At 42.5% G+C, this 11,612-nt stretch overlaps 1 protein-coding gene across 2 annotated transcripts in view; it reads left to right on the top strand.

Moving 5' to 3' along the window:
* The window catches only part of arhgef40 (Rho guanine nucleotide exchange factor (GEF) 40), a 52,882-nt gene that overhangs the window by 19,698 nt on the left and 21,572 nt on the right, over positions 1 to 11,612 (top strand). For both annotated transcript variants that reach the window (XM_005751453.1, XM_005751452.1), the window contains exons 3-13: positions 533 to 640; positions 3,495 to 3,780; positions 4,077 to 5,217; positions 5,426 to 5,664; positions 5,750 to 5,923; positions 7,268 to 7,382; positions 8,011 to 8,104; positions 8,221 to 8,307; positions 9,346 to 9,462; positions 11,068 to 11,166; positions 11,295 to 11,446. In XM_005751453.1, coding sequence (XP_005751510.1) covers positions 533 to 640; positions 3,495 to 3,780; positions 4,077 to 5,217; positions 5,426 to 5,664; positions 5,750 to 5,923; positions 7,268 to 7,382; positions 8,011 to 8,104; positions 8,221 to 8,307; positions 9,346 to 9,462; positions 11,068 to 11,166; positions 11,295 to 11,446 — 2,612 coding nt within the window. The remainder of the gene's footprint in view (positions 1 to 532; positions 641 to 3,494; positions 3,781 to 4,076; positions 5,218 to 5,425; positions 5,665 to 5,749; positions 5,924 to 7,267; positions 7,383 to 8,010; positions 8,105 to 8,220; positions 8,308 to 9,345; positions 9,463 to 11,067; positions 11,167 to 11,294; positions 11,447 to 11,612) is intronic.

Genomic DNA, 11,612 nt, shown 5'->3' on the forward strand with positions numbered 1-11,612 from the left:
CTGATGGCCTGGTGAACCAGCTGAACATGAGAGGTTTTTGGACCAATTTTGTGTTCTCCATTCTTTAAGCACCGGTTTGAGCACCGTTTAAGCACCGGCACCGTTTCAAAAGTACCGATTTGGCACCGGTATCGGATAAAACCTAAACGATACCCATCCCTAATTGAGAGTTACTCTACTTACTTTGTAATTGTTTTTTTTTTTCCAAGTTGTCACATAGCTTCCAATCAGTTTTCTTTCTTGCCATGGAAAAAGCTGTTTGATACAACAAGAGGGATCAAATTAAACAGCCTTGGTGATTTGCTTGCTTTAACTACTGATCATATGCTGTCTGGGTTGAGCAAATTCTTCCACTCAAGGGGAAATTAAACCCTCTACAAATCCACTGATAGACAAAAAATACACACACGCACACAAAAAAATGTTGCTAAAGTAAATGCTGTTTAGTGCCTAAGAATCTGATATTCAGAGAATAGCTTAATTTTCTATTCACTCCAAAGTGTTTTTACCGAGTCTTGCATCCATTGTCCAGGTCTTCTCAGTCCTGGAGTCGACCTATCAACACGACAGTCTTCGCTATCTCCTGGACTACTTCGTACCTGCAAAGCACCTCCTGCACAAACTCCAGCAGCATGCCTGTGTGAGTTCTAAACTGCAAACACTGTTTGAATGGAACACACACAAAGCTGAATACTTAGAAACAGAATCAGCCATCACACACAAGAAGTATAGTCTGAGAAATTTACCAGCTAGCTTCTTGATTCCTTTAAAATGGTCCTTGGGTCATTTCTCAGGTAACCTACTTATTGGAACTGACAATTTAAGGCAGTCAAGCCGTAGTTCATAATCTGAGCAATGCCTTGTCAAATTCAGCTATGCAGAATAAACCCAAACCTGTTAGGTGAGTAAAAGATGCGACATTGCCAAATCTCTTAAACAGAAGTTCTAAAGTGCAGATAAATAAATGTAAGTCAATAAGTTCTATTTACAATTATGTAGCATACCCATGATAAGAAACCAAATTATTTGATCTCTTCTGTTATCAGCGCTGTAACTGTGTGGCATCCGTGGAAGTTTTAGCCACAGATGCATGAGGAGATGCTTACTGTCTTGATTTCATTTCAACATGAAGTTTAGTAAAGTCCAAGTTATAAAGGTCAAATTAAGCTGAGTCAATTTTAAAATTCATTTAAAATTGACAGACAAGTTATTAAAAAGTACTTTAAAAGACAGCAAACGACTAAAGGAACCAATAAGACTAAATTTATTTGCAGTTTGATGGAGACAAAGAACTGCTGGTATTGATCTTGTTGGCAGAATGCAGCACAAATTAAGCCTCAGTCTAGTCTTTAACATTTCTCACTAAATCATTTCAGAACAGTGGAAAACCTGTCTGATTGTTTTTTATTATTTGGGGTTTCTACAGATTCTGGCTTAAAAGTCTGTGGTTTCCAATATAAACTGGGGTTGTATTCTCAACAGTCAAGTCCAAGTTTTATGCCGGGGGTCCTGTAGTGTCTCTGTAGCTGGTGACAGGAAGACTCCAGAACTTAAAACATGTAGGGTTTGATACACGTAACCCAATACCAGTTGTTCACTACGTTATGGAGGCTCGAGTCTGCCCCTAAACTTTAGCTGCTCGGTAAAATTTGTGAAAGTCTCTGGTGACATTTGAGATTCGCAAACAAATGAGGTGGTTTTCCTGCCTCGGAAGCTCCAGGAGTGAATGACATGCAGTGCAGGCTTGTGTAAATAAATAGTTTATGTTGTGATGTCTTTAGGATCCCACATACATAAACACAAACGCATATAAATGATATGATACAGGATACACTGTCCAAACCTTGTGCAAACATGCAACTTCCACTTTGTGTCACTCTCTTGCTGTTTCTGCCACACTTAGCCAAACCGAGACAAAGAAATAAGGCGCGATGTCTATTTAACTCGAATCCCTGATGTTTAATTGAACAGCATTCTTTATATTGAACTTTCTGAGACACGCAAAGGTAAACAAGTCGCAGTGTTTAGTGCAAGATTGGTAGCTAAGAACGTTCTCATATTTCCCTCCACAGTTTTCCTAGACTTATACACACACATATACACACCCCCATACAGCGTTTGTGAGCAAACTATGTTTTCATTGTTGCTGAGTGGAGCTGCCTGGGATGGGAGTTAGACTGTGAGTCATGACAATAATGCCTTCCATATGTGAGTGTGTTACTTGCTGCGAGAGAAAGAGTGAGTAACAGAGAAGCGGTGGGAGTCGAAGGAGAGAATGAACATGACTCCCATTCACTGTGCCTGTGCGAAAACAGAGACGATGCTGGAGTTTAGCAGGCAATAGCAGACTGATTGAGGAATTTTTGAGTAATGGGAGGTGGGGAAGAAGGAGCAAACACTGGGCCATATTGAGGGAGAAGGAGGGGGTGGGCCAGAGGACACAGAGAGTTACAGATTGCGGACTGGGTCGAAATAGGCAAACTTTTTAAGAGAGGAAAAGCTGCACATGCTTTTTAATGCTAATATTCACCCTGACAGATATCAGATACTTGCTTCCCCAAAGCTTGCCACAGTGACAGAACAGGCACGAAATGAGACAGAAGGGAGGCTTAAGAGGAAGAAATTGAATAAAGGACAGAGGTAGAATAAGGGGAGATGGAGGAGAGGCTGAGGAAGGAATTTAATTTGATCACGTCTCGTGAGTCTGGAGGGCACAGAGAGAGGAGCGAGCAGCCCTGTGTCAGTCGATTAGACGTGACTGGGAACAGCAGAGAGAGGCTCTGGATGAGTTTTAGGCTTCAAGGCTTTAAGAAAGGGGATATAGATTGGACACACCACTGATTAAGGTGGGAATAGTGCTTGGATTAAGGTGTATTACCTAAATAGATCAGTTGATTAATCGTGCAGAGGGTCCCACAAGAGGCCCACACTGCTGTGCCCGAAATCACAGAATTTGCAGTTAAATTCTTTTACTATTCACTGGAGGGTTTTCTGTATTTAGGACTGATTGAAATTGATTCTGTCGTTCTTACAGAGCCACCTGATGTGTTTTCCAACTGTTTTAGTAGTGGCTGCCTGTTGCGAGGAGCTGGTCATCTGCAAGTTTCTGTCTGACTCATTGACTCTCTGCTAACTAAGCAGTTTTACACTTAGGACACACGTCATGTCTGACATTTGTATGTGGCACTGGCTTTTGGCCAGTTCAGCTTGTGAAAACCGTTGACTCGTGTGGTATCAGTTCTAGAATTTCTGCTCATTTAAATAACTAAGCCAGATACAACATGCAGGCGGACACCAGTGTGGGTGTGGGTGAATGGGAGAGCACAGTTGTGCACACTGAGGGGACTCTAATGGTTCTAAAAGGAGGTCAGTGCATCACACAGTCGGAAGGGGTTCAGAAAGATGACTTGTTCAGCAAAATCTAACATTATCTGAATGAAGGTTTAATTTTCTGTTCGTACATTTAACACTCTCTCTTTGTTTTCTTGTGTCAGTCTCAGTACCTGGGTTGCTTGTTCCTTCACTCTGGCTGGCCTCTCTGCCTGGGCGAAAAAGTGGTTGTCCAACTCTCCACTTTGGACTGGAGGCTTCTGCGTAGTAATGACTTCTACCTACAGGTGGTTCCCTTCTCTACACGTTGCCCAAGGCTGGCACTAAAATGCCTGGCTCCTGGGGGACGCACTGTTCAGGAAATCTTGGTGCCCGAGTCACAGCATCCCCTTGTGTTCACCACTGAGTGGCTTCACATCGTCAACAAAGAGCGAGGTCACAAGAGAGAAGGTAAGGAACAGATTCCTCTTATCTGACCGTTAGAAAAGATCATTGGGGAACTGAAGATTGGGTAATACAGGTGGGTTGCTTGAAGAATCATATTTTTTACCAGGTGGAAGGACAGAAAGACGGGGGCTATGTATATAAGGGTGATGATGGCAGATGGGGAGAACGTAACAGCAGAGCTAAAGAAATGTAACAAAGCTCATTTTAGTCAAGTCAAGCTGATGTTGGTGTTTTCTTATTTTTTTAAATTACGCTGTACTTTTTCTTCATAAATGCATTCCTTTCTCTTCTTTACAAAGTTGGAGGAGGACTTGACACCTGTCTGGTCAGTACATGCGATGGTGTGGTTAGACTTCCATGGAAGGAGGTAGTCTACCCAAAATTTATCCACGACCCCTCTGAAGAGTTGGGCCTAATGTCCAACCGTCTGCCTAGCGAGGGGGGTAGCAGCCTCGGAGGCTGGGGTGGCTCATCCTCTGGGGAATTAGACTCCTGGTCCTGGGATGAAGAAGAAGATGAGGATTTGCAACCGGATGGCTTGGACTCTGACTGTGTGCTTCCTCGACGAAGGCGCAGTGAAGACGGCCTTGGGCGGACATCGAGACAACCTCAGCTCGATGGGGATTATGTCGAGCTTTTGGAACCCAGGGGGGGTCCTGATGGAGGAGTCGATCCAAGGCAGCGGTACCAAGAGATGCATGGAATCTGTAAGACCAAGACTCTACCTCTTTGCAGGAGAGGAAAGGCTATCAAGGTTCGCAGAGGAAAAGCATGGGGATATGGGCGAACAGAAAGGTCAGGAAGCTTTCGGGCTATTCTTGGCATCAAAGGAGACGCTGTGGCTGCCAAGGGTGAAGCATTACCGCCACTGCCTGTGCCAGGAGTTGCCGAGCCTGGCCGAGGGAGGCGGTCTTACTCCTCCTCAGTCCATGACTCTGATGAAGGAGATAAAACAAACAGAGACTCTGAAGGCCTGGAAAGCCGCCGCCTTTGTTTTGATGGCCCATTCAAGGAAAGGAGACCTGGAGTGGGCAAGGAGAGAGATAGCAATGGTCACACACAGCTATGTAAAGATGACCACAAAAGTAAAGAATCCAAGAGCAACAACAGCTTGGACACAGGTGAAATCCATGAGTTAACAAACCACAAAGATGGACACGTTGTAGAGGGCCACTCTGATCACGGATCACATTCGGACTCTGTTTTTGAGGATGCTGATAAACCACTGAGCGGAGACAGTGAGGCTAATACCCCAACATCAGATGCACCACAGAGACCATTCGCTGCTGTTTCAAAAAGTGGTGAAATTACAAACACTGGGTCTAAAAAGAAGAGTTTGCCAAACCAAAAATCCATGGATGAAAAGGATGAAGGAAAAGTGGAGGACAGAGTATGCCCCAGAGGAAAAGAGGTTAAAACGGCAGGATTCAGAGCACCAAGGTACTGAAATATCGTACTCTTTCATCTTATTTGTGTTCTTTTTTGACACTTCTTTATTAAAACACAACTTGATAACACTTAGCTGCAACCTTATGGACACAGAAAGGCCTCAAAAACGCAATGTGGCATGACCGTGACACATGCCTGTAAGTGCAGCTATTAATTTTATGGTGTGCCTCATTAAGATTTTCCTCTGCTTTGTGTTTAGGAGGAAAAGGAAGGGAAAGGGGGCCAAAGGGAAAGCTAAATCTGGGGGTCGTGTAAAGGAGAAGGCCTTGAAAATGCAGGTTAAAACTCCTCAACCAAGCCCAGCCACCTGCACTGCTTCAACAAAACTGCCGACTGCCAAGGAGAGCCAAACAGAGGAAGCAGAGCAGGCTGACCAAACTGAAGGCGCTTCTGCTGCAGATAGCGAGGCGACAGACAACACAGTGAAAAGCAGCGCAGGTCTGAAGAAAACCATGTTTGTGCACGAACATTTGGTCATGTGTGCTTAACAGACTGTTTTGTATATTTTTCTGTCCCTTCACAGAAGCTGAATCATCTCTGCCTGTGTGTAACAGACAGTCGGGCACATCTTTTTTTAACCACTCTAATGAGGAGGCTGCGTCACCTGACAAACAGAATGGTGATGCTTCAAAAGAGCCCGCCCTGCTGAGGGAACTGGACGCAGACCTTCTCCAGTCAGGGAAGCTCAAGTTGACAGGCAAGCTTCTTTAGGGCCTTCTGCATAATCAACTCAGAACATTTTAACAAGGGCCTGTTTAGATATGTGCACTGGACATTTCTAGGGTTTATTTGACAGAGATACATATATAAATGCAAATGGCAATTTAAGCAAGAACATATAACCAACAGCCTTTAACACACAGATGTCTAAGTCATCATTGGTGATTACCACAACATCAACTCTAAGTTTTGGGGAAAAACAAAAAGGACTATTTGACAGTTTTGATGCATGTCTGTTAGAATATTTATGTCCAATGGCACTGGTTAGTGCCAATGTGAGAACACTGCAGGCTGGTGTATTCCCAGTAAATGGTCTGCTGTTAGCTGTCTGTACACTCCACCCAGGCAGCCCCCAAAACCAGAAGTATTTCCAGTAATCAGATGATTCCTGAGCTAAAAATCTACTTTTACACTTATCAGAAAAGTCAGCTTTGGACCATGTCCTTCCTGGGTTTTCCCACATTATCTGGGTGTTATTTGTGAAATTGCTTCAGTGAAGCCTTTCTAATTACTTTTGTAAAGTAGTAACTTTTTTCTGTTTTGTTGCCTTTCTAGTCTGCATAGCTGGCTTGTATCTTTACCAAGTATCAAAAGAAATGTTTTATTTTTTTTATGGTACTGAAACAAAACCTGCTTTATTTCCAAAGTTCACATCATGGTGATCCTAAGTAATTCAATTCAATTCAGTTTTATTTATACAGCGCCAAATCACAACAACAGTTGCCTCAAGGCGCTTTATATTGTACAGTAGATCGTACAATAATAGATACAGAGAAAAAGCCAACAATCATGTGATTGAGCAAGCACTTTGGTGACAGTGGGAGGTAAAAACTCCCTTTTAACAGGAGGAAACCTCGGGCAGAACCAGGCTCAGGGAGGGGCGCGGCCAATTGCTGTGACCGGTTGGGGTGAGAGAAGGAACACAGGATAAAGACATGCTGTGGAAGAGAGACAGAGGTTAATAACAAGTATGATTCAGTGCAGAGAGGTCTTTTAACACATAGTGAGTGAGAAAGGTGAAAAAGAAATACTCAATGGATCATGGGAATCCCCCAACATATACCTACTATACCTATTGCAGCATAACTAAGGGAGGATTCAGGGTCACCTGATCCAGCCCTAACTATATGCTTTAGCAAAAAGGAAAGTTTGAGGTCTAATCTTAAAAGTAGAGATAGTGTCTTTAGTAGATATCAATAACACCAACAAGCTTACAGCACAGAGAAAAACCAAATGGATTTGTGTGCTTGTAGCCTCGGTGCATTCGTTTGTCCTCTTGGCTTCCCCACTCGATGCTTAACCTGATGCATATTGACCACAGGTACAGTGGACAGGCTGGGGCGTGTTCTGGTTTTCACAGAGGCCGACGCATCAGAAGCGGGTTTCTCTGGGGAGGAGATGGCCCGCGTCTTGGCCTGTTACCACACAATCACGCGGTAAGTGCGTGTTCCTCCTTTGATTGTTTATTTTAGTCGTCCGTTGTCACTAGAGATTTATGGCTTTTAAATACAGGGGATATTGCCAATAAATGTAGCCTTCGGCTCTCTGATTCCCCCGATTCTCTGAATGTATGTTTAAAAATCTTTAACTGGCTTTTTTTGTTCACATTTTTATATTTAGGCTTGTGTGGTTTGTTTCCTGTTATACCACCGAGACCGAGCCTGTTTAACGAAAAGCGCCTCATAATTATGTTCGACTCGACTCGCTTCTTGACTTTTCCAAATACAACATAAGGTGGTGTGAGGGAAACACAGAGTGTGCCAGAAAACGGAGGACAAACATAACAAACTGACTCAATGTCAGCTTCACAAACACATCTGAGCTTGCCAGTTTACCTGGCACAATAACTGCTACTACTTGTGGCAAGTCAGAACCAAAGCTTCTCAACTGCTTTGGGTAGAAATGATGTGATTCTATGCAAATGACCAAAAAACTCTTGTTTAAGAACAAATGTTTGTTTCAACTTCATCGTTTGGTGAAAATACCTAAATAAAAATGGCTATTACACTGGTTTAAAGCTAAACACTTATTTTTAACATCTCTCTCTTCATCCACCCTCAACAGGCCTGCAGCCAAAGAAAAGGGTTTAACAGTGTTAATGGACAGCAGGCGTGCCCCACCCTCCGCTCTCTTGTTCTCTGCTCTTAAATTGTTCCAGGTGAGACAGCACAAGGACGCTGGTTAACTGGAAGTGCTAAATGTTTGCATGCACGCTTTAATTAGGCTGCAGATGTGATAGTAGCTCGAGCACATGTGTTTTTGTGTTCGTGCCAGGGGTCGGTCCCCGGTGGTCTTGGATCCCTTCTGGTGTTGGTGGAAGAGCAGCAGGAGTCCCCTTCTCATTCCCTGGAAGGAGCAGAGGTGACCTCATGCACATCACATGTTTAGACTGTATTACTAAGCTCCTCGTGGTTAAGTCGGTTATACTTCTTTTACTTGCAGATCCGTAAAATGAATAAATGTGAAGTTATGAAAGCATGTCAAAAGCTCAGTGATAAATAGCACGAGAAAACATTAGCAGAAAGCAAGTTCCTGTAATTCTATTGCCTATTATAATGTCAACAGGAAAAAGTGTTCATATAGGAAATGCAAATTGCGCGAGAGGAAATAACGTTCCATAAATTGTCCCTGTTCCTTGTTGCAATGCGATCAGTGTCAGAAGTGCTTAAGCTGGAGTGCACATTCACATTGAGCTTGAATCTATTAAACCCAATTTCCATACGTTTGGAACATCTACTGCTTTCAGATAACTCGGTTTTACCACTAATTCAGCATATTGCTTTGCACCGATCAGCAGAAATCTTTCTTGCGCACAGGCACGGGAGGATCGGTCATGCCACGTGGTTTGTGTTTCAAGCAGGCAGTGTTCAAACTTTGGATGTCGACGACAAACACTTCCAAGAAGATGTGAACGCTGTAGTTAAATTACAACGTCAGCACCATGTTGAATTTCAGTAACCAGTTATGTACCTGCTCAGAAAGTAAAAAATAAATCATAATACAAGTTAGTTTTTTTTTATTCTCTCCCATTCTCAGAACCTCTAGCCATAATTGCCATTTAATAGAATCGCAAATAACAAAGAGGTCAGCATTATTCTCTCACTCAAAGTGGCCACATGCCCTGATAATACGGTTTAAACAGGTGATTTTTGAAAACTTATGATTGGCACAGCAGGTTTGTTGATGTTTTTTAAACTCTTGGAGCTTTTCACTTGGTGTGTACTCAGTAAACATTGCCAACACTAACACATTCAGATAAGAGTTTATATGTTCCAGGCTTCAGTGTGATTTAATTGATTTCTTTTTTGGTCTAATTTCCTTAAAAGCTTTTATTCTTCTCAAACATACAATAAGAAAGTCACTTCCTCTGCCCCTTACTGTTTCTCCTCTCCTGTGCAGGTCCACACAGTGCGAGGAACGAGTGTCCTTCAGCAGTATGTAGACAAACAACAGCTGCCCAAAGAAGTGGACGGGGACTTTATCCACTGCCACGCGGACTGGCTGGCCTTCAGACTGGTGAGGAGCTCTGTTTTGTCTGTTCGATTATGCAAACATGAAAAAGCATCCTTGAACTTTTCACATTTGATTCTCCACTATAGCATTTGTGTTTTCAGTGGTTCATCCACAGAGTGGAGGTATGACGAAGTTCAGACTTCAGTGTAAACAGGAACATTAATCAGTCAGCTGCAGTCTTCAAAGTGACTTTGGTGTATCAGGGCAGCAATAATAACAATTAGAGTCTGCTATTAGTTTGTGATTGAATCAGGTCAAAATGGCAATTGAATGCAATTTGTTTGTGATAATACGGTCATTAACTCATGAATCAGTGAAAATTTCAAACCTGTCGCCATCTCGATGAACAGAAATTCACACTAACGGCTTGTATTCAGAGTCCATCCAGAAACTCAGAGATCTGAAACAGAAATTCATAAATTCCTCCACAAATCATGATGTAGTTGCTGCAGAGTGGCAATTTAACAGCTACTTGACATAAGAGCTGGAAAACCTTTCTTTTACACAGGAATATAACCAGAATACAGCTAACCAGATCCATTTTGCAAAGAGACACGTCACAGAAAACTTGCACCTTGATTGCAAAACCTTCACCGATCCATCTGATAGTGGTTGTTTGGAGTCATGTTTCCTCCTATATGTGAGCCATGCCATCTCCTTGTAATCAAAAGCTGTCGCCCAGAGATTGTGGGTGTTATATGCTCAGCCTCCTGGAGACTAGTTAGTTGCCACAATGACTTATAATCCAAAACATTTAAGCTATCACTGGGCAGCCACAGATTTTCTCTAGTCACAAGAGGGTTGCTGTCCTATTTTTACTCCCGTGTGCATCAGCGTGTGTACATCAGGGATGTCAAAGTCATTTTTCACATACAGCTCACTTTGATCTTAAGCTGTCGGACCACTGACCTAACCCTAACCCTTTCTGTCAGGAAATAATGAAATTTCGATAGCATGTCTCATTTTTTTTTCACATTATTAAAACATGCTGCCGTAGTAAATGAAAAAAATGTGTCGGCACGACTGTTTGAGGTTTTGTTCTGTAATTATAAAACGGAAAGTTTCTGTTAATTCACAGGAAATGCCATTTTTGTATGTAGCTGAGGAATTTTCTAAAGCAAAAAGTCCTTAGTGTATTTTTATTGTTATTATTTTTAAACTTCTTACAGACAGCTTGGAATGAACAAACTCAAGTAACCCACTCAAAGTCCGGAGTTCTTGTAGCTCGTAACTTGTTTCGAGTTTTGGGTACCTCCAGTGTAAAATATGACTTCTGACAGTTGAGGGAGTATTGTGGGAGAAAGAACATCTAGGAGGGAGGGAGGCGAAATAAAAGGATGTTGGCTGGGAAAGAGTGGTCGTCTGCTGGTGGTCGATTATTTCAGACAGGCATGATGAACTAGGTGAAGAAAAAACACAGCCCGTAAGAATCTCAAGGACCCTTAATGGCTTTCCCCCCACAGTTTATGTTGCTTTATCTAAACAGTTGAAAACATTTTCCTATCCTCTGGACTTTTTCTGACCTCTCCTGTGGATTACAAAAAAGGTGGAATGAAAGAGAGATTTCATGTGTTTGTGTGGATTTCTACTTCTTTTTGTCCTGTTTAGAGTCTGGAGAGTCTGACAGAGCGCTGTGAGAGCGCCCTCTCACTGCTTGGAGAAGCACTGCAGTCTATGGACGCTGAGCCAATGCCAGACAACATAAAGGTCCATAACTTTAACATGATGCTCGTTCTACTCGTTGTGTGCGCGCAGATATATTTGTGTTTTGGTAACTTACCAGTCTCTATAAAAACACACACAAAAGGTACAATACACATGCTTATCTTTTTCAGGCTGTTCCTCTGAGCATTGACAAACACAGGCAGCTCATGGCCAGCGTCCTGGCCGACCAACGGTTAACTGAGCTGCAGCAGAAGGGCGGGGCCTGGCTTGCTGGATTGACAAATAGGGCATCTGGACTGGCACAAAAGTCACCAGACTGCAGGTACCAGACACCTAATTCATCCAGTATTTGTAGGACTACTGAATTTTTATTTTATGGATTATACTTTTTTCTTTCTTTCTTTCTTTCTTTCTTTCTTTCTTTCTTTCTTTCTTTCTTTCTTTCTTTCTTTCTTTCTTTCTTTCTTTCTTTCTTTCTTTCTTTCTTT

This window comes from Pundamilia nyererei, unplaced genomic scaffold (assembly GCF_000239375.1).
Source record: "Pundamilia nyererei isolate P.nyererei 1_Seehausen unplaced genomic scaffold, PunNye1.0 scaffold00312, whole genome shotgun sequence".
NCBI classification, from domain to species: Eukaryota; Metazoa; Chordata; class Actinopteri; order Cichliformes; family Cichlidae; genus Pundamilia; species Pundamilia nyererei.